The sequence below is a fragment of the Triticum urartu genome, chromosome 7A, assembly GCF_056163025.1.
Source record: "Triticum urartu cultivar PI428250 chromosome 7A, HENAU_Tu73, whole genome shotgun sequence".
Classification (NCBI taxonomy): Eukaryota; Viridiplantae; Streptophyta; class Magnoliopsida; order Poales; family Poaceae; genus Triticum; species Triticum urartu.
In genome coordinates this window covers 199,779,196-199,802,844 of record NC_141879.1, presented here as the reverse complement: position 1 = coordinate 199,802,844, position 23,649 = coordinate 199,779,196, and the positions used below count along the sequence as shown (strand labels likewise).

The 23,649-nt window shown below is 47.9% G+C and overlaps 2 protein-coding genes across 2 annotated transcripts; both read left to right on the top strand.

The window, feature by feature from the left end:
- The first annotated feature begins 10,783 nt into the window (after window positions 1-10,783).
- On the top strand, window positions 10,784-11,972 carry LOC147958981 (uncharacterized). The gene has a single exon (XM_087534986.1). The coding sequence runs from the start codon at window positions 10,873-10,875 to the stop codon at window positions 11,764-11,766; it is 894 nt and encodes a 297-aa protein (XP_087391112.1). The 5' UTR covers window positions 10,784-10,872; the 3' UTR covers window positions 11,767-11,972.
- A 5,951-nt stretch (window positions 11,973-17,923) lies between these two features.
- LOC147958980 (uncharacterized) lies at window positions 17,924-19,463 on the top strand. The gene is made up of 2 exons (XM_087532400.1): window positions 17,924-18,222; window positions 18,776-19,463. Exons 1-2 carry the CDS (start codon window positions 17,924-17,926, stop codon window positions 19,461-19,463), a joined length of 987 nt encoding a protein of 328 aa, XP_087388526.1.
- The last annotated feature ends 4,186 nt before the right edge of the window (window positions 19,464-23,649 follow it).

Here is a 23,649-nt window from a genome sequence, read left to right as displayed (position 1 = left end):
GTATATAATACAAGTGATCAACTCCAGGATCGCACGGGACTGACTGGGACTCCTCTAGGCGTCAGACTCGCTATCGAACTCTTGATCCATAAGATCGCCTTCATCAACATCTGGCCAAATCAACAAGCCAGGTGAGTACTTTGAATGTACTCACAAGACAGTTTGGACATAAGATATAACAAATGCAAACATGATGCACATGAGCAGATTGGTAATGCACATTCTGATAATAAATTTGCACTGCACGATAAATAAAAGGAAGTCAGGCGGTAGTCCTCCCGAAATCCCAACTTAATAACTGAAGACCGATCGGGTGTCTGGAGCGACGCCTCGAAAGGTAATAGAAAAATAAATTAACATGCCACAGTCAGGCGTCGGGGCGACACCACAGAAAAGGGCTTATATGAAAAAGTAAATAGCAGTGCGGGCCAAAGTTGGACATCTAAGCGACATCTCGAAAAGGGCTTATAATGAAAGTAAATAACAAGGATGCCAGAGTCGGATGTCTGAGCGACATCACCTAAGGGGCTTATATCGAAAGTAAATAGCAAGAGTGCCACAGTCGGATGTCTGAGCGACATCACATAATGGGCTTATATCGAAAGTAAATAGCAAGAGTGCCACAGTCGGACGTCTGAGCGACATCACATAAAGGGCTTATATCAAAAGTAAATAGCAAGAGTGCCACAGTCGGACGTCTGAGCAACATCACGTAAAGGGCTTATATCGAAAGTAAATAACAAGAATGCCACAGTCGGACATCTGAGCGACATCACACAAAGGGCTTATAGTTCATCATTCGAATTCAAGTAGTTCATGAATTTAAACCATCACAAGGAAATACTCAGCGTATAATAATAAACTGGTTAGTCCGTTCACAGGAATAACGTTCAGCCGAGTTTACCACTCTCAGTTCCATACTTATTCCCCGGAGACTGTCACTGAGACGGATATTGAGACAGACACTGAGACTTACACTGATATGTTGATCAAAGTCCTTGACCATGGACACGGTTACTCGAATGGTTATGACTCTGCAGAGTTTTCACTGTTATTCCACAGCCAATGGATTTCAGTAGTCACGAAGGACTAGTTCCGTTTACGGTATTTTAGAAGAAACACATCTGACCAGTACACACCTATTCCACATTCTGCTGCCAGGGGTCACCCTAGGCAACGTTCAAGAAAAACTTTGAGACGGGGAGGCTACAACCTCGAATAGCATGGGATCAAATTTATATTCGCGCGCTCTAAGGGGTGCCCCCCTCTCGGTCCCAACTGGAAACACCCATGCCCCCTGACCGGATGACGGGCTTTAATCCAGGGCCATGGAACCCTCATCACGGCCCCTCTATTTGGTGTGTACAACCAGAAAGCATGTGGTGGCACGGACGGGGACGAACGGGAACAACACTTGTTCCAGGTTAACACTGGAGTTACGCGGTTGACGTAAGACTGGCATGCTTCAACAATACCAGCTTACAACTTATCATGCCACCACATGATCAGGTTATCTTATCATCATATGAACATATCAACTTAGAAGCTCACCTGTAGCTTGCCTTGAGAAAACTACTCAAGCAAACATGCAAAACACTCATCATATCAAAGGTTCAAACATGCTTGCCTGGTTCGGAGTAGTCGGAGTCTAGCTCGGCGAAGTTCGTGGTTCCGTCACCTCCTCCGGAATGTACGGTATAAAGAAATCGCACACTAACGTAAATACCGTGTGTGTATAAAAATTTTCCCAATTTTTTTTCAAATAAATATGATAAAAAACTAGATGGAAAAATAAAGATGACAGAAAAAGAATCAATTCAAAATCATCTTCTGTTAAAAAGTTATAAAGGTTTTCGCCCAGGGACTTATCTGTAATGAAACAGAAAGTATCCAGGGTTTAGTTTATAAAACTGAAAACGTTTCGTTGAGAAATACGTCACCCAACAGGGAAAACGTACTCTGCCCGAAGGCGCTTTCCAGAGAAACGGTTTGATTAGAAAAGAGAGGCTGACGAGGGGGTCCCACCCGTCAGGTTTAAATGTTTGAAAAGGAAAAGCAGAGCATGCCGGCGCCCGAAGCTTGTGGTGGTCACCAGCGAGGTAGGGGGAGGGGCTGGTACCTACGGACTCACGGTGCTCCCCCGCGTCTGTGGGTGGTGGAGTTGGTCGTCGGCGAGCCCCACGTCGACGACGGCCTTCACTCCGGCGGACGGCGGCTCGGGCGTCGGTGGATCTCGCCGGGGAGGGCTGCAAGCTTCAAATTGGGGCGTGGGTTAGTGGAGTGGGTGCACTAGGATGCCACTGGTACAACTTGGGAGGCGGGGGTGCACGCACTCGAGCTAATCTTGCCGGAGCCCGAAGCGGATCAGGGCGGCCGGAGTCGGGGAAGAAGGCCTCCCCAAGGTCTTCCTAGTATCTAGGCGGGGCACTGGTGAGGTGGAGGTGTGGTGCAGCGTCGAAGGTGAGCTCGAGGGCTCCTTTTATAGCCGATCCGAGGTGGTTGCCGTGAACGGGATAACTCCGGTGGTGATTATGGCGAGGCGGTGGCCGAACGGGGGTTTTAGGCGATTGGGCATCAACGTGATGGTCTACTGGTTCCATCCACAGGTTGAACTTGGCAAATCTTGGGCGTCACTCCACGTTCTCGACGGAACGGCTCACGGGCACGCCGGCGGCAGAGAGCGCGCTCTGCGCCTCTCAGGCCACGGCGACCGTGCTGCAGCGTGCACAAGGAAGGGGACGGCCACGCGGATGCCTCGGGTGGCTTGGTAGGTGCTGGACGGCGCCGTTCCATGCCAAGCCCTTCTAACGGCCGCAGCGGGCGCTGCTGTCGCCGCTCACGTGGGCGATACACTCCTGCCAGCTCACCGCCGACGCTCGTGCCCGTCCAAGTGATCGAGCGGCGCACTGGATAAGAAGGAGAAGCAGTGCGCAAGGTGCCAACGCGGGCACTGGCGAGATTGATGCCGTGCTCTGAAGAAACAACACTGTCGACAGAAACTAGACACTGAACTCTGAAACTTTAGTGAATTTGAACAGCAACAGTGCATGCCAACTGTTCGATGAAATGATTTTGGCATGTGGGAAATTTTTCTGGAGCTGATCTTTGGTGAGGTGGTCTCTTGATATATCTGGAGGCTGCATGAATTATCTCAGATTTTTAGGAGAAGCAAAAGTATGAATTTCACCAAAAATGGCAAATCTGGTCCAAACTTGCAGTGGGCAAATTTTGAAAATTTTGAACTGTGGACCAGTGGATCTTGATGGATCTTGGTTGAGGGTGCTAAGGACTATCCAGAGAAATTTATTTGGGATCAAGATTCAAAGGAAAATTGGTAGTTCCTTTGTAAACCACCAAGGTCAAAGTAAATGACAGAAATTGATTTTGAGGGCAAAATAAATAGAAATAAAATTTTAAAGAGGTTGAGACTTGCTGGAATAGGATGCTTGGCTTGACTCAAAGTGAGTAGATAGTGTTGGAAGAAAATTTTCTTCATAGGCCATGGCAAGAGGATATTTTTTTGAAAGAGGAAGAATAAATCCAAGAGTTTTAATGGAATTCTTTTTAAATGAAAAGTATTGCAAAAACCTTCCAATGTTATTTGTGTTGAGCCAACATAAGATGAAAAACCCTCAAAGCCAAAGATCAAGATTTGGGATGAATCCAAACAAAAATACTTGTCATAAAAGAAAAGTTTTTGAAAGGGAGAGTCCTTTAGAAAAAATTTAAATAACCCCTTTCAAAACAAATAGAGAATTTGGTAAAACCAAGGCAAAATTTTTGGAGTGTTACAACGAACCATAATATGCAAGGGATGGAGAAGACAATTCCTGAGCTCTTGCAATGCTCAAGGCTGTGGAGGTAGAAATGAAGAAGGAGCATCAAGAGTTGATGGTTAACAAGACCACCAGTTTCAATAAAAAAAGGGCAAGGGAAAGATGGGGAATTTCAAGAAGAATGGCAAGCAAGTTGCCACTCCCGGGAAGAAGCCCAAAGCTGGACCCAAGCCTGAAACTGAGTGCTTCTACCGGAAAGGGACTGGTCACTGGAAGCGGAACTGCCCCAAGTATTTCACGGATAAGAAGGATGGCAAAGTGAACAAAGGTATATTTGATATACATGTTATTGATGTGTACCTTACTAATGCTCGTAGTAGCGCCTGGGTATTTGATACTGGTTCGGTTGCTCATATTTGTAACTCGAAATAGGAGCTACGGATTAAATGATGATTGGCTAAGGACGAGGTGACGATGCGCGTCGGGAATGGTTCCAAGGTCGATGTGATCGCCGTCGGCATGCTACCTCTACATCTACCTTCGGGATTAGTTTTAGACCTGAATAATTGTTATTTGGTGCCAGTGTTGAGCATGAACATTATATCTGGATCTTGTTTAGTGCGAGACGGTTATTCATTTAAATCAGAGAATAATGGTTGTTCTATTTATATGAGTAATATCTTTTATGGTCATGCACCCTTGAAGAGTGGTCTATTTTTGTTGAATCTCGATTCTGGTGATACACATATTCATAATATTGATGCCAAAAGATGCAAAGTTGATAATGATAGTGCAACATATTTGTGGCATTGCCGTTTAGGTCATATTGGTGTAAAGCGCATGAAGAAACTCCATGCAAATGGGCTTTTGCAATCACTTGATTATGAATCATTTGATACTTGCGAACCATGCCTCATGGGCAAGATGACTAAAACTCCGTTCTCCAGAACAATGGAGCGAGCTAATGACTTATTGGAAATAATACATACCGATGTATGCAGTCCAATGAGTGTTGAGGCACGTGTCAGGTATCATTATTTTCTGACCATCATAGATGATTTGAGCAGATATGGGTACATCTACTTAATGAAACACAAGTCTGAAACATTTGAAAAGTTCAAAGAATTTCAGAATGAAGTGAAGAACCATCGTAATAAGAAAATAAAGTTTCTACGATCAGATCACTGAGGCGAATATTTGAGTTACGATTTTGGCCTTAATTTAAAACAATGTGGAATAGTTTCACAACTCACGCCACCTGGAACACCACAGTGTAATGGTGTGTACGAACATCGTAACCATACTTTATTAGATAAGGTGTGATCTATGATGTCTCTTACCAATTTACCACTACCATTTTGGGGTTATGCATTAGAGACAGCTGCATTCACGTTAAATAGGGCACCGTCTAAATCCGCTGAGACGACACTGTATGAACTGTGGTTTGGCAAGAAACCTAAGCTATCGTTTCTTAAAGTTTGGGGTTGTAAAACTTATGTCAAAATGCTTCAGCCTGATAAGCTCGAACCCAAATCGGAGAAGTGCGTCTTCATAGGATACCCTAAGGAAACAATTGGGTACACCTTCTACCACAGATCCGAAGGCAAGACCTTTGTTGCCAAGAATGGAACAATTTTAGAGAAGGAGTTTCTCTCGAAAGAAGTGAGTGGGAGGAAAGTAGAACTTGATGAGGCAATTATACCTTCTCTCAATTTGGATAGTAGCACATCAGAGAAATCCACTCCTGTGATGCCTACACCAACTAGAGAGGAGGCTAACGATGATGATCATGAAACTTCAGATCAAGTTACTACTGGACCTCGTAGGTCGAACAGAGCACATTCCGCACCAGAGTGATATAGTAATCCTATTCTGGAAGTCATGTTACTAGACCATGGCGAACCTACGAACTATGAAGAAGCCATCATGAGCCCAGATTCCGATAAATGGCTTGAGGCCATGAAATTTGAGATAGGATCCACATATTAGAACATAGTATGGACTTTGGCGGACTTGCCCGATGATTGGCAAGCCATTGAGAATAAATGGATATTCAAGAAGAAGACGGACGCTGATGGTAATGTCACCATCCACAAAGCTCGACTTGTCGCGAAAGGTTTTCGGCAAGTTCAAGGTGTTTACTATGATGAAACCTTCTCACCCGTAGCGATGCTTAAGTCAGTCCAAATCATGTTAGAAGTGCCGCATTTTATGATTATGAAATTTGGCAAGTGGACGTCAAAATTGCATTCCTTAATGGATTTCTTAAAGAAGAGTTGTATATGATGCAACCAGAAGGTTTTGTCGATCCTAAAGGTGCTAACAAAGTGTGCAAGCTCCAACGATCCATCTATGGACTTGTGCAAGCATCTCGGAGTTGGAATTTACGCTTTGATGAAGTGATCAAAGCATTGGTTTTATACAGACTTTCGGTGAAGCCTATATTTACAAGAAAGTGAGTGGGAGCTCTGTAGCATTTATGATATTATATGTAGATGACATATTATTGATTGGAAATGATATAGAATTTCTGGATAGCATAAAGGATACTTGAATAAAAGTTTTTCAATGAAATAACTTGGTGAAGCTGCTTATATATTGGGCATCAAGATCTATAGAGATAGATCAAGACACTTAATAGGACTTTCACAAAGCACATACCTTGACAAAGTTTTGAAGAAGTTCAAAATGGATGAGTCAAAGAAAGGATTCTTGCTTGTGCTACAAGGTGTGAAGTTGAGTCAGACTCAAAGCCTGACCACTGCAGTTGATGAAGTGATATATTGGAAGCGATGACTTGTTCTCGCATATCGGTTCTCGTAAGATTCTCCATACAACATATAGGGTGTACATCATGCACCTCATTAATCATTAGAGTTTGTCTTCAATTAAATAACAAATACTTTGATAGAAACTTGCCTCATCATATCCACATTCATTTAGTGCATTCAAGTCAATTCTAGATTCACTTTGCTTTTATGGGATTATATATGTTTGAAAAATACCATTATTTATGTGAATAGAGAAGGTTCTCATTAGTCACACCTAACAAAAAAATTCCATTTGAAATATGAAAATAAATCACTGTTCACGATTGTCATACATCCGACCTGGACCTGTAATATTTGAATACATAAATCGTGTACTAATGCCTAGATAAAAATTTGGAAGCATTTGCCCATAAGTTGACGTCAAAAGATGGCTAGCACACAACAAATGCATGCAAGCAACTTGGTTGTGATAGGATAGAAGCGATAACACAGAGGTATATGTGTCATCGCGTGACAACACGTTGGTGCTCAAAAGCTCACTAAATTAAGAGATTCTCCATATCACATGACAAAACCTTTGTCCGCTCGGGGTTCCACATATGCTGACAGAAAAAATGACACACGCATGCCCAAAACGCTCCACGGTGATCTCTCAGCAGCACACAACTCCCCCTTCTTCCCAAAACTTGATAGTGCACCATCCTCATTAGCTTTGATCTAGCTGTTCTCGGTCGGGAGCCACCGCTCACATTGAGCTGGAGTTGGCACTCTCACGAGAGTTGGATGTGTCTGCTCCCATTCAATCATCAGATTCACAGCTATGTTAATTATTGCATGTGGTTCCATGATTCATCTTCCTTCGACCTCTCTCGATTCACCTAGCCATGTGAAGATGCAACAATGAAATGTACTATGTGTGAACCCCGATGCCAACGGGGCTCCATTTTAAATTAAATTGAAATTTTTATGAGTATGAATATTCATTGCATAATTAAGATATGATCATCATGTTCGTAACTCTATAGACTTTTATCCAACTGCATCTATAACTAATAATTCAGGCAATACTGCTATCCAGCATGCATCTTAAAGTATTAAGTAAAACCAGATTATTGCATTGAGTATGATGACATGAAGTAGATGATATTTTGTCTTCACTATGTGTTCAAAGGGCAACTACACAAGCATATTTTTATCCCTAGTGGCAACAACACGATACAAGACTTTTCCACTTTCTATCACATTGGTAGCTAACTTGCACAGTTGAACCCAACTATCATACACAACTCCCTCTTCAAGATCAAACCCCAAACATGGCCAAACAAGGAAGAATAGATCAAAGAGTATATAGGAATAAGAATTATTTAGCAAAGAAACCAAATATATCTAAAAAATATTCATGAATAAATTTGATCATAGAACGACAATTCATCATATCCCGACAAACACACCAACAGATTACATCAGATGGATCGCAATCATATAGGGAAGCTCATGAGATGTATTGAGAAGCAAGAGAGAGGGAACCATCTAGCTACTGTTATGGACCCATAGTCCAAACAAAACTACTCACGGGTAATCATGACGGCCTTCAAGTTAATGGAGATGGCCACCGTGAAGAATTTCCCCTCTGGATCATGAAAAATAGACGTGTGCAGTGGCAGAAAAATTCGGGTTTACAAATCACGAAGGGTATTGAAGGTATATAATGGCACAGGGACCGAGAGGTGGTGGATCGGAGGTTAAGCAGGCCTACATGAGCCCACCACACGCGCCCCCTCCTGGTGCGTGGGTCCCCTGTGTGCCACCCTGGCCTATGTTGGAGCTCCCTTGAAGCGTCTAGACTTCATATTTCCGCTGATTTTTTCTGGATTTTTTTGGTCCCAAAAAAATAATTTTCATGGAAACTCGAAAAACAACAAATGGCACTGAGAAATTTGTGTCAAAACAATACCACAATGATATAAATATAGCACGGAACAATAAAAAAATTATAAATACATTTAAGACATGTCTGTTGGTTGTTGGTCTTACTCGACAGAGTTGATACTTCCACTCATTCCAAGATTTTATTTCTATTCTGGAGGGCTTGGCCGTTAAGGAATGATGTGATTTTTTGGAGAGGAAATGCGTCTATCATGGCATCCGTTAATATTTTGGACAACTATTGGTCCTTTTTTTTCTTTGAGTTTTACTATGTCTTCTTCAGTACTTGAAGTTAAAGACAAATAACTGGTGTCCCGTAGCAACTTGGTGACAAACCAACTTCTAGAAGTCTGTTGTGGGAGCCACTTCCGATTGATTATTGCAGTAAGTTAGATGTGGATGCTAGCTTTGTTGCTCAAAATTTCTAGCTGACTAGCCCAGGAGTTATGGCAAGAGGCTCTGAGGGCAAGATCTTAGTTTCAACCTAGGATTTTATGCATGTTTGCTCCCGTGCAAAAGAGGTTGAATTGCGTCTATGCCTGGTGGGACTTTACATCGTTCTCAATTTGGGCCATCCTATTACCCCGAAGATTGGTTAGATGTTTGCTCATAGGATCGATCTTTGAGCGGATCCACTTTGGTTGGTTTGAAGATAGAGGTGTTCGGAATCTCTCAACTACTACTGAATTTCAAACCAACCAAAGTCAAGAGAGAGGCTACCAAAGTGGCTCATGGGACTGACAAGTTTTGGCAATGTGCATTAAGTGAGAGGAGATGTTCCCGTCAACTACGTAGGCGTCTGTCGAGACTTCGTCAATCTCAAGATAATGTGTTGGCTCAGTATCTCGGAGGTCCTTATAGGGGTAAGGTGTCCGTGCGTGCATGTGTTCATAGGGGTGAGTGTATGTGCGCATGTATGAAGCGTTTGTATTGTGTCCAAAAAAATCATTAAGTAATATATTGGGGTTTTTCTAAAAAAAGAACTTGAGGTCCTAAAAACTATGTAATCAAACTGTGGTAAAGTAGATTTTTATCTTCTTCTTTTTGTTTGCACGGAAATGAAGTAGAAGCCATTAAATTTGTCATGAAGTTGTTTCACTATATAAATTTGTTGTGTCAACAGCTTGGAGACAACAATAAAGTACGTGAAGATATTTTTCACAAAAGAATGGGTGCCTTATCATTTGGGCATGCACCTACCCATATTTTGTTGAGGCTCCGCGGTGTGTGAGATCGCTGATACTACTTGTTTCCATTTGACTCGGGAGCAATCCAATCATAATTCATAGGTATTCAGCTAAATATCAAAATATATTGGTAAGCAAACGTTAATATGTTAATATCACCTTGTCTCGTAGGCAAGATATAATTAAGAAGACAATTTCAAAATAGGGGGATTACAGTAGCTTAGTAAGTTGTTTCTTATTCATCGAAGTAAGAGGTCTTGGTTTAATTCAGTATCTCCTCATAGCATTTTATTTCAGCTTATTTTGTAACTTTTTTTCTTGTACTTTTCTCTTGGTATTGTTTCTTTTTTTCTCTCTTTCACTTTTATTATATATTTTTGACATTACTACACACAATTCTACATAATATTCATTTGCTTATAATTTTATTAAAATTTTGAAATTATATACGTTTATTTTAGATTCACTCTCTTTTTCCTAGCAAATTTATAGATTGTATTACAGATTCAATCTCTTTCGTGCTTGTAGTTTCATAGGTTTTCTTGTTCTGGATATCCATCTTCAAAATTTCTGTGCCGCCATTGATTTGGTTGTCATTACGTTTCAGCTTTGTTGCTTTGTGTTTAGGGCATGTACAACGCGTCGCCCCAACTAGCTTCCCCGCAGGCCAGGTAGACTCGGGTGTCAGGGACGGTGGATTCGCAGCATGTCATAGTCGCCTGCAGAAGTCGCCGCTGCTTGGCCGCGGAAAGCATGAGCGAAAGGAAAAAGGAAGGGAAGCCTACTTGTTGCATGAGTGGATGAACAAGGACAATCACATGCAGCGATTGCTTCACCAGTACAATCCTATGTGGAGGGGATGAGACCAGCATTTGCTATAGCCTCCGCAGCCCATGCCCTTAATGTGCCATTTCAGTTTCAAAATGACCTGTCTACAGGTCATGAGAAAAGAAAAGAAAAACTACGGCCCTCACCACCAACGGTTATAACCACATTTATCGTTTTCCTCTGATTAATAGTCTCATTCATGAGTACATGTCTCTGCCAGAACCACTCAATGGACACTTGTCGTTTGATCTGTAACACAAAGGACAGCTAAGCCAGCACCTAATACCTATCTCAGCCTATTTAACACACTGAAGCAACTCGATCAGAAGCACAGCCCTAAAGCCAAGTGCGACTACCTGCATTGCACCTTGCCTAACCCTAGCCATGGAAAACGACGGCGTCCCCAACGGACCAGCGGCGCCGGCGCCTACCCAGGCGACGCCGGTGGTGCGGGAGCAGGACCGGCTGATGCCGATCGCAAACGTGATCCGCATCATGCGCCGCGCGCTCCCTGCCCACGCCAAGATCTCCGACGAAGCCAAGGAGGCGATCCAGGAATGCGTGTCGGAGTTCATCAGCTTCGTCACCGGCGAGGCCAACGAACGGTGCCGCATGCAGCGCCGCAAGACCGTCAACGCCGAAGACATCGTGTGGGCCCTAAACCGCCTCGGCTTCGATGACTACGTCGTGCCCCTCAGCGTCTTCCTGGAGCGCATGCGCGACCCCGAGGCGGGGACAGGTGGTGCCGCTGCAGGCTACAGCCGCGCCGTGATGAGTGCGCCTCCCCGTGCGGCCTCGCCTGTGATCCACGCCGTGCCGCTGCAGGCTCAGCGCCCGATGTACGCGACCCCAGCTCCGGTGCAGGTTCATAATCAGATGCAGCGGCCCGTGTATGCTCCCCCGGCTCCGGTGCAGGTTCAGAATCAGGTGCAGCGGCCTTTGTATGCTCCCCCGGCTCCGCTACAGGTTCAGATGCAGCAGGGCATCTATGGGCCCCGGGCTCCAGTGCATGGGTACGCCGTCGGAATGGCACCCGTGCGGGCCAACGTCGGCGGGCAGTACCAGGTGTTCGGCGGAGAGCGTGTCATGGGCCAGCAATACTACGGGTACGGGTACGGGGAAGGAGCGTACGGCGCAGGTAGCAGCAACGGAGGAGCCGGCATTGGCGACGAGGAGAGCTCGTCCAATGGCGTGCCGGCGCCGGGGGAGGGCAAGGGGGAGCCAGAGCCAGAGCCAACAGCAGAAGAATCACAGGACAAGCCCGTCCAATCTGGCTAGCCGCGTGGGCGGCGCGCGTTAGCTTCTGCATCCTGCGTAGTGTAATAATTTGCCGTGTCGATCCGGCCATGGTTTGTGTGTGCGTACTGCTTATCTAATGTGGGCTGGTCCTCTAGTAATTCATGTACTGCTTACCTAATGTGGGCTTGTCCTCTAGTAATTCATGTACTCTTTGCTATTGAAGTTATTGTCGCCTAATTTGGTTTTGCTTAATTTGGCTACTCATCATTGATGATCAGGTGAAAAAATCACATTTATTTTCAAAAAGGTTTCCGACTTCTGTATTATTGTGATGCACACTGTAGTATATAATATTTTGCGTTGCAAATTAGACCTTCGTATGATGTCACGAACATGTCATATTAACGGGTCATACGATCTCTCACGCTTAAATGGAAGTCATACTCTATTTCTCTCTCTCTTTATCTATCTATCTATTTATCTATCTATCTATCTATCTATATCTCTGGCTCTGTCGCCACATGTACATACATATGTTCGTCGGTTAGCAAAGTGGTCATGAATGAGTTGGGAGCGACATACGTACTTTGAAGCCTTTGGCCGGTGGTGACATCTTGCGGGCATAGCTAGAAAGGAAAGTGTCTGACCTTGTTGTATTGATGGGGCGCGTGCCGCGGGCTGGCGTGGAGCGGTGGAAAGGACATCATCGCGCGGCATGATCGATAGACTTGCACCAACTTCCCTTTGAGCAAACCGCACATGCATATGCTGGGGAAAAATGAATCAACGTGTGCCGTGGCCAGCAATACTACAGGTACGGCGCCGATGAGGAGAGCTCGTCCAACGGCGTGCCGGTGCCGAATGTAGGCACGGGGGAGCCGGAGCCAAAGCCAGCAGCAGAAGAATCACAGAACAAGCCCATCCAATCTGGCTAGCCGCGTGGGCAGCGCGCATTAGTTTATGTGTCGTGTGTGCTGTAAAAATTTGCCGTGTCGACCCGGCCATGGTTTGTGTGTGCGTACTGCTTACCTAATGTGGGCTTGTTGTCTAGTAATTCATGTACTCTTTGTTGTTGAAGTTATCGTCACTTAATTTCGTTCCCCTTACTTTGGCTACTCGTAATTGATGATCCGATGAAAAACAGCTTTTTTCCTCAAAGGGTTTCCGACTTGCATAATTATGACATACTCCCTCCATCTCATAATATAAGACATTATTACATCCAATAGTTAAGTATGAGACATAATGCAGTACTTAATATTTTGCATTGCGAATTGAAGGTTTTTATAACGTCACCAAAATGTCATGTTCACGGGTATACAGTCTCTCATGCTCAAACAGAAGTCATACTCTCTATCTATCTATCTATCTATCTATCTCTAGCCACATGTACGTGCGTATGTGTGTTGGTTAGCAAAGTGGTCATGAATGAGTTTGGAGCGAGTACGTACCTCGAAGCCTTTGGCCTGCGATGACATCTTGCGCATGTAGCTGGAAAGGGAACTGCCTGACGTTGGTGCACTGATGATGGGCGCACCCCGGGCTGGCTTGGAGCGGTGGAAAGAGCATCGCCGCGGGCGGCGTGATCGATAGACTTGTGCTCATACCTTTTTGTTTTCCGACTTCAGGCGCACATGCAATTATGGTTCCTCTGCCTCCTGTTTGTGTTGCCACCTATCCACCAACCTCCTGTGGTCTCCGGGCCAAGGAGGCATGATGGACTGTTGCCCTTGGCGGCGGGAAGGATCTTTCTCATTTTTATGCCTTTTTCATTCAGTTAAGGTTTGTGTACTGCTCAGTAAGATGAGGTGATGATAACTCCCCGGAGATGGAATAAGGTTTTCCTTGCCTACTCCGCATTCGGCGCCCCGGTTATCGTAGTTGAAGGGCATGTGGCGGTGTGTCTCTAGCGGATCTCGTAGGATTCAGTCGGTGCCGGTCTTCTGTGAACCAGCTTGGATCTTGTCTTCATTTGTGTGCGTCGGGTTGGATCCTTCCAATCTACGATTCTCTTCACCGGCAGCAGTTGCTGTTCATATGCATCCTCTTCAGCATGTGTTAGTAGTTCTAGTTTTTAGTTTATGGGTCTATTGAAAGGCTTGGAGGATCCAAAAGTGTCAGTTTATGTTGGAATTACTTTGCTCTGAAACTACTGAACCAACTGCTTTCACACCCGCGGGGGGAAGGGGGGGGGGAGATCCGGAGCAATGACCCTAATAATCTGGAAGATATCTCGATAGAAGGTCTTAGCACCGGTCTCTCATATATGTACTCCAGTTTATGCGAAGTATCCCAATGGTGTAAGACCGTCGACTAGGAGTGATCGGAATCAAACTAAGACAAAAGAACATCTGATATGAAAACTAATTTCTCCAGACATTTATTGAATTTAAGCCAACCTTAGAAAACTAAAAGAGTCTACGGACTCTTATATTATAGAGAGATGCTAGACGAATGAAGAGCACTTGCTGCTCGACCTGCAGCGCTTCTTGCCTCTCCCCCAAACCCTTTATGCGCTCCTTGGTAGCACGAATGTGATGATGGTCCTGTGGGCTGTGGGATTTTAGCACGACGACTTCCCGACTGACTACCTCAAGAAGTTTTGCCGGGATCCAATTAGCGAGGGGCTATGATAGAGGCATGCCTTTCGCTCACTCCAATGCTTGTAGTTGTCGCTAGGTGATCTATTGGATGTAATCTTTGTTACTTATCGAGAAAGACTTTCGCCCCGCTTTATATATAAAGCAATGATCATCAACAACCCAGTACAAACGCACGCCAACACAACACACATACCCAATGCAAGATATAGAAAGGCACTGAGCGCGGCAACATCTCCTCAAGCACTACAAGAGCTACCGGAGTCCTCACCCGTGAACAGGCCACCGAAAAGAGATGAAGCCGCATACGATGAACCGAGAACTCCAAGGCGGTGCCTTCTGGAAGGGAACGACGCCAGAGTGCCGCCACCGTCTAACCCGAGGGTCAGAGTTTCCCTGGAGGAACACGACGGGCAATGAAGGTCCGACGACGCCTTCAAGAGGGAATGAGCTTCGCCGCCGATGGTTTGTTCGAAGATAGAGCGGGTTTTCACCCTGACCAGCACTCACCGCCACCGAACGTCACACTCCGGCTACCATACCGCCTACATGGCGATGGTCACCAGGCAGCACCAAGCCACGGGCTATGCCGATGAGCACCGCGCTACCTCCACCAAGGCCGCCGCCCCGGCATCAAAGGCCTTGACACCACCTCATGCAAGACCTGCGGCTACTCCAACCAAAGAGACGAGTGAAAAGGTCCCGCCTTTCACACCCTAGGCGGCCCCCAGCGCCGAGACCCAATAGGCCGGTCACAACCGGCCTCCATCATCCCGTCCTACTGCAGCAGGCGCAAGATAAGTTCAGTCCTGTTGCCAGGCGCGAGGCAAGCTCGGTCCTGCTGCCGGGCGCGAGATGAGTTCGGTCCCACAACACTGGGCCCGAGACCAGTGATGGACCACATATCGGAGAGGACTAGCCTTTCGACTAAGGTAGCGCCTGGATGAAGAGGAGGGGGATCAAAGGCCGATACAGGCTGCTCACCGACAGGCCAGCATCGGAGATGTCTAGCAGCCGCCGTGCAACGACCCAGACCATCGCCATGAGCCATCACCACGCCGTGGCAACCCACATCCATGTCGGGACCCCGATGGACAGCTCCGTGCCACCCGCCGGTGGCCATGGGCCAGATCCGAGCTGATCTGGCCGGCAACACCGCTTCCTGCTGTAGCTGCGACGTGCCACCGAGGTCCATGGCCATAGCCACGACCCCACCGGGCCGCAGCCCGCAGCCACCCTGATGGGAGCTCAGATCCGCCGGAGAAATCGCGCCGCCCCCACATCACCTCCATAGAAGCAGCGCCCGCAGAGCATGCAGCCCCCACGTCGCCCAACAGCCCTCCACGCCGCCTCCACAAGCCTCCCAAGTCGCTGAAGAGGCTGCCGGCGCCGCACCGCCACGCCACTGCACGAGGGGGCCGCCCCGCGACGACCCTGCCTCGCATGAGGGGAGACCAGGGCCCCGCCGCTGCCGGGGGCGACGAGCAGTTGGGGTGGGGCTCAGGTACATGTTGCCTGACAAAATAAACTTGATATCGTTTAACGTTGTAAAGTGCACCGGACCGCAACTCGGCACAATGGGAAATAGAGCTAATCTTTGCACTAGGCTCACAACATAGTGCCCGGTCCTGTTGATGTCAAAAAAAGTGCCCGGTCCTCTTCTTTATTGACTTTTGCTATTCTGAACACTATATTTGATTTTCTTCTTCTGAATGCACATCTCTAAATTTCTGCAAAAAAGAAAGGAATACACATCTGTAAAAGTTGGGGTGGTCACTATGTTATAGCTTTGTTGCCTTGTGTATAATGTACCATTTCAGTTTTGAAATGACCTGTACACACAGCCTGAGGAAAGAAAATACAACTACGACATTTGTACTAGTAGCACTCACGGCTATAATCACATTTATACATGATTTGTCGTTGGCTTGCATACGTTTGGATGTGCAAGCATTAATTTGCTTCCATATCTTTTATATTACACCTTCTGTTTCTAAATATAAGACCTTCTAGAGATTTTAATACGGACTACATACAAATGTATATACACACATTTTCGAATATAGATTCGCTCATTTTGCTTCGTATACATTTGGATGTGCAAGCATTAATTGCATGCATATCTTTATATAGTATCAATTAATTTCTTCTACTAATGTCCTTATGTTTCTCGTTGAGGCCAGCACCAGATAGCATCAGATAGCACCAGCTGGCTCCTGGTTGAGGCCACCCACATGCTAGTTTTTTCTTATAAATTGTGGAATGGATGTTGTATAACAACCGTAAGGACAACATAGATCTAGTAACACTAGTGAGACGCGAAACGATGGAAGAAAGGCAAGGCAATGACCGTGTCAACAAAGTAGGAGAAGGTAAAAGTAGAAAAAATTAGTTGATTCTTCTTCAGATCATCTGTGTGAAGTATTTGGTTTTTGTAGTTGTGTGTTGTTCAAATATATTACTAATCCGTGAATGTCCATGAACAAGTTATTTAAAATATCGCCTCATCCTCTGTTGGTTCCCGCATAATTTCAGATCCAATTTGTTTCATATAATTCTTTTTATGATTTTAATCTACAATAATTTTCGTTATATGAATGGAAGTTCTAAAAAGAAGTTGCACAACGATTCTGGAGATAAAAATCTCCTTTAGGGCTTGCTTGTTTAATCCCTTTCTCAAGGAGATTGGAGAGGTTTGAAGTGGATTGGGGAGGAATTTAACCTACAGGAAATTTAATCCCTCACAATCCCCTTTGATCCCTCTCAAACCCAATACAACCGAACAAGGCCTTAAGATTTTGATCTACAATGCTTTTCGTTATATGGCTCGTGTATTCTTTTTGTAAGAGAAGGCTCGTGTATTCATATATATATATGGATTTCGGTGGACACGGTGTTTTGGCTCCTACGTGCATATATATCCATTGTCTAAATACACATTTTGGAAAGTTGAAAAATTCGGAACGAAAATCCCGCGGGTATATCCGGACATTCTGCGTGCATGCACAAAGTTTCGGTGAAAAACGACATTTTTTGTGGCTTGTATAAAAAAATAAAGAAATGCAAAATGAATTGTTGTAATGAAGCATCAGAAATTGTCTTTTTACATTTTTTTTAGAAAAAGAGTAATACCCCCGGCCTCTGCATCTGGACGATGCATACGGCCAATTTATTAATTATTAACCCAAGACCTTACAAAGTCGTACAACAGTAAGATCAAAGCCACCATCTGAGCAACCTCTGTCGCTACTCCTATCTAGCTGATGAAGGGGCGCTGATGGTCTGGGCCTAATACCAAACAGACCTCGCAGCCAAACCTAACATCTAAGACCTGAGGTCCCAACCAGGACGCCTGCCGGGTATGGGCACCCACCAGTCTGCCGTGCTCCTCAACCAGGACGCCTGCCGGGCATGAGGCCGCCACAGCCACCTACCACATTTCCATCTCCAGAGCTGTACTGCTGCATCGGCCTTGCCCGGTCTCGCTGCCGCCGACGCCACCACGACGCCAGACAATGTCGACCTCCTGCGCGTGTCCGTCACCACACATCTGACGCCAAGCCTCCGCCGCTCCATGTCGCCAAAGCCGCCGCTCCATGTCGCCAAAGCCGCCGCCAAGAATATGTAGAAAGAAACACCGCTCCACCGAAAGGGAGGCAGCACACACCCCCACCCCTCACCTGCAGACCCTCCCATCCGATCCCAATGTCCTTGGCGCCGCCTCCAGAAAGGTTACGGTGCACGGGGCGCCGCCGACGCCCGACCCGCATCGGATCTTGGGCTTTCACCCGGACATGGGTCAGAGTGGAGAGATGGTGTCCTCAGCAACGCCCCCAAGGAGGAAAGCAGCGGCAAAAGGCAGCGTCGCCGCTGCCGGGCAGCCAAGGCGGCCAAGGTTTCCCTCGGACACCGTTCTGCTCCACTAGAACACACCTGAGGTGGATCCGGCAAGATCCAAAACCGAACCGGGGACTGGGAAGGGATGCATGGAAGGGAGGGGGGCAAAACCTCCAGATCTGGCACGGGAAGACCCGCGCCGCGCTCGACCACCACTTGCGGCTCGCCGTCCTCACGGCCGAACCCTCAGGCACGCCGCACGCCACGCCAGCTGGGGCCACCGCCCTGGATCCGAGGGCCTCCGCGAGAAAGGAGCGCCGAAGACCCTGCCGCCACCTTCCCCGGCGCCCGTGCGGGCTTTCCCTGCGGTCGTCTCCGGTGGCGGCGAGGGGGGTGGGGGGGACGGCGGCAGGGGATAACCATAGACTCCCCCGAGTCGCCCTAGGGGCGACGCGAGGGACGGGAAAGTAAAAAAGAAAGATCATCTTTTTTACACAAGCCACAAAAAACCTCGTTTTTCACCGAAAACTTTGTGCACGCACAGAAAATGTCCCGATATACATGCAGGATTTTTGTTCGAAATTTTTCAATTTTTGAAAATGTGTATTTAGACAATGTAAGCAAGTCGAGAAAGGCGCGGGCCTTCTGGCCCAACGACCTAGAAAACATCATGACCCGCGCGCCAGGATCCACCCAGACGCCATAGCCCTCGTGGACCACTGTGTCAAGGAGTTCATCAACATGGTCACCATCCAGGCCGAAGCGGAGTGCGGAAAGGACGGCAAGAAGAAAATGACTGGCCTCCACGTGATCAAAGCTTTCGACACCCTCGGCTACAGCAACTACGTCGAGCCTCTCACTGAGCAGCTCCGCCGGCACCGTGAGGTTACGGGCTACGTGGGAGTGGGACGCGGCAACAAGCGAGCCACCAAGCAGCGGCAGGCTGCGACGGGGCAGATGGCGCCACAGCCGTCCGACACCACGTTGGGTCCACCGCCGGCCGGCATCACGGTGCAAGGTCAGTTGCCGGCGGCCGCAGTGACGACGGCAACGGAGGAGATGGCACCACAGCCGTCCGTCTTTATGTTGGGTGTATCGCGGTCGGACGGTGTCACGGTGCAAGGTCAGGCGTCGGCGGCCACTGTGACAGTGGCGACGGGGGAGATGGAACCAGCAGCACCACGGCTGTTCGGCTTTGCATTGTGTCAGCCACCTCCACAGAAGCGTGTCCGCGGTGCGTTCTCCGGAGTTGCGCTGGCAAGCAGCTCAAGCATGCCACCTGCGTTTGACGACGAATGAATTACCGTACCCCTGCTCTTCCTGCGGGCTATCGATGGGATGGGAATATCAGTGAGAGATTATTGTGAACTTGGCATGATTGTTGCTGTACTGTACTATTGGTGTTTGGTTGTGGTTTTTCATTCCTGGTCACCATGTGATTTTGTTTTCTTGCGCTCATGACCGTTAATGTTGCTCACCATGATGTACTTTTGTTGTTCCACGAATATAAAGACGGTCGCTCGTTCACACATCAGTCTTATCTTACAACATAGACGGTTGTGCAAGACGATACATAGACGGTTGTGCAAGACGATGAGGAAGAAGAAGAAGCGGTGAGGTGAGGTGGAAGACGGACGAGAAGTAGGGAAGCTCACCGGCGTCTCTAGAACCATATTTAAATAGCGTGGAGAAAGTAGAAGAAAGTGTAGCGGTGCCAATGTGCATACATATGAGGCGAACAACGGGAGTGGTAAAAAATTATAATCCTTATACTTCTACTCCCTCCCTTGGAAAAACGTAAGAGCATCTCCAATAGAAGATATAGATGCGAAAATACCTAACTTTTGCTTCTCTGAGGACCGAAAACACCTCTCCAATAAATGATGTAGATGCAAAAAAAAAAATACATCTTCGCTTCCGGAGATGTAAACTACAACACCTCATGGTGCAAATTTGTATCGCCACCTACAGAAGATATAAAAACACGACCGCCCGCCAGCCGCCCAACTGCCAGTTCCATTCCCTTCCGCACGACCAGCCTCCACCCGCCTGTCTCCGCCGCCAGCCAAATCCGCACCAAATCGACGCCCCCCCCCCCCCCCCCCGACGGCCACCAGGCCCGCCACGACTCCCCCCACCCCCCGTCCCCCGCTGCCTGCCTCGCCGGCCCGCCGCCTGAAGCCACCGATTCACTTTCGGCCGAACCCCGAGTCGAAGCTTCTCCGGTGGCTGCGGCTGGCCTAAACGTCTTCCCTGGCGAGGTCTACGATGGGGTGGGCTTCATCCATGCCTTGACCCCCCGCCCGAGTTATTGGAGGCGCGCCACTCCGTCCGCCCGACAGCCGCGACGCTCGGTGATGAGGACATAGACCTGGGGTAGGGTAATAGGCCTGACCTATACGTTCTACCTCAGGTCCTTGCCCTAGAAGCAAAGAAGTTCAAGAGTAAACAAGGTGGACCCAATAAAGGCATCGAGTGCAATCCACTCGACCTACCATTCACTTGGAGACTACTTCTTCTTTGAGTCACTCGACTATTCAACCACTCGACCATGTAAAAGACCACTCGACATACAAGAAGACCTAAAGCCATTCTGCACAGCAACGGTCGGGCATTTACTCGTATATTTAATGATCATTCGTAGCACTTTATTACAGACGTTACCTGTAACGCTCTCCCTTAATGGACATTGAACCCTGTGTAAGGAGGGGAGCTGGGGTCCTGGCGCACTCTATATAAGCCACCCCCTCCTCTGGGACAAGGGTTCGCACCCCCTGTAACTCATACGCATATAATCCAGTCGACCGCCTCCGGGCTCCGAGACGTAGGGCTGTTACTTCCTACGAGAAGGGCCTGAACTCGTAAAACTCGCGTGTACAACTCCTCCATAGCTAGGATCTTGCCTCTACATTCCTACCCCCCATTCTACTGTCAGACTTAGAACCACGACAGTTGGCGCCCACCGTGGGGCAGGTGTCTTAGCGACTTGTTGGAGAAGTTGCGATTTTTCCAATCCCCATCAACATGGTTTCCGGCGGAGGTTTGGCCGAGGGCCCGCGAGATCCGTCTCGGCGCACTCGTATTCGTCGCCAACGACTCCGCTTGGCTCCAAGAAGCGCCACTTGACGTCGAGGCGCTCCCCGTCCGCGGGGCAACACACTTTCGCGGGTGCATCCATGGCGTCCCCCTACGGCAGCCGTTGACTCAGTATCGGTCGGCTCATGTGTTGACCTCCCTCCTTGCAGCCCGCCGGAGCAAACGTTCCGGTCGATCGAGGCTTCAGCGGTGGGTGAGGCATGCGGTGGCTCGCCAGTCAGCCACCCCCAAGTCACGGCAATCGAGCCCGACGAAACTCTCTATGGCCTGTTCGACTGGCTCCGTAGAGACTGCATCCGAGTGCGACAGCAGCGACCCCACGGCGGAGGTTTTGATGGTCAATGGACCACGCAGTCCTCCTGGCTTCACCCGTGAAGACGGAGGCGATGGGGGCGGCGATCCGTCGCGTGTTCACGAAGAGTATCGCCCCGAACCCCTCTCTTCGCAGCGGAGGGAAGAACTTCGTCGCCGGAACATGGATGCGCTTCACACTCCTATCGTTGGAGAAACCCCTGAGGCCCAGGCCTTGGAGGAGGCGCGCCTGGCCAACTTGGCTGAGCGCACTCGACTGGAGAACCTCCAGCGTGCACTCGACGAGCGTGCTCGGCAGCCTATCCCCGAGTCCAGTCGACGCCAACTTTTTCCGCCTCCGACTCAGGTATATCGAACTCCGATCCAGAATCTCGCAGCTGCGGCCCGAATAGCGGAGTAAATTCAACCTTCCCAGTCAAAAGCTGGTCGAGGTTTGGTGCGGATCCGGGCTTTGCTCCGAGCAGCGGGAGAGCAGAATACATCAGTATCTCAGTCGCGGAATAGGATCCATACCAGATCTGTGGTTGCAGAAACAGTCCAGTCGGCTCACAGCCCGAGATCGCCCCCAAGGCGTGAGGGGCGTGGGGACCGGCGAGATCAGTACAGAAACCGCGAGCAGTATGATCACCGACTCGATCACGATGATCGTCGTCGAGTGCCCACGCCTCCCCCAGGGAGTGGGTCATACGTGCCTCGGCAGCATGATGACAGACGTCCTCATAGTGGTGGGCGAAGGATTCCAGTCGACCCCAGGGAACTGGGCTTTGATGCGAGATCTATTCTCGTTCAGGGTCTGGTCGACAGAAATAGAGCTCATAGAGAAGGCCACGACAGAGATTTTCCAACCAGCAGCAGAGTGCATGTCTCAGGTCCAGAGTGCTTCAGCATTGCCATCAGGGCTCTGGTGATTCCTCCCAACTTCAGGTTGGCGACTAGAGTCAGTAAGTTCACTGGTGAGTCCAAGCCTGACACTTGGCTTGAGGATTACCGAGTGGCTGTACAGATTGGTGGTGGCAACGATGAAGTTGCCATGAAGCATCTCCCTTTGATGTTAGAGGGCTCGGCTAGAGCATGGCTGAATCAGTTAGCGCCTGGCAGTATTTATACTTGGGAAGATCTTGCCCGAGTATTTGTCAGAACATTTGAAGGTACTTGCAAATGGCCAACAGGGCTGACAGAATTACAGTGTTGCATTCAGAAACTGAATGAAACTCTAAGAGATTATATCCAGAGATGGATCACATTACACCATACAGTGGAGAATGTGTCAAATCACCAAGTAATTTGTGCCTTCAAAGAAGGCGATAAGTATCGGGAATTGAATCTGAAATTCGGTCGGACAGGAGATATGACTCTGACTCGGATGATGGAGATTGCCACCAAATACGCCAATGGTGAAGAGGAAGACCGACTCCGGAGTGGCAAGCACAAAACAGTCGCCCACGAAACCGGAGGAGGGAACTCTAGTCGGAAGCAGAAGCGCAAAGCCGAGCCAGCTGCTCCTAGAGAAGCCTTAGCCGTGACTCAAGGAAAGTTCAAAGGGAAACCCAAAGGACTGTGGTACCCCAAGAAAGTAAAAGATCAAGATGGAAATCATGTTCTAGATTTACCATGCCACATTCACACCAAGAAAGATGAAGAGGGTAATTTCATTTACCCGAAGCATACCACTCGACAATGTCGACTCTTAATCCAGCAATTCCGAGAGAAACAGCCCAAGGAAAAGGAGAAGGAAGCGGACAAAGTTGAGGATGAGGTAGAGGACGATGATGGTTACCCCCACATCAATTCCACTCTGATGATTTTCGCTGATGTTGAGAGTAAGAGTCAACTAAAAGTCATCAACAGATAAGTGAACATGGTCGCTCCGGTGACACCCAGTTATTTGAAGTGGTCTCAGACTGCCATTACATTCGACCAATCCGATCACCCAGCGCACATAGACACTCCTGGGAGGCAAGCGCTGGTGGTCGACCCAGTAGTCGAAGGCACTCGATTGACTAAGGTTCTGATGGATGGTGGCAGTGGTCTGAATATACTGTATGCAGAGACGTTGAGAGAAATGGGCATTCCAATG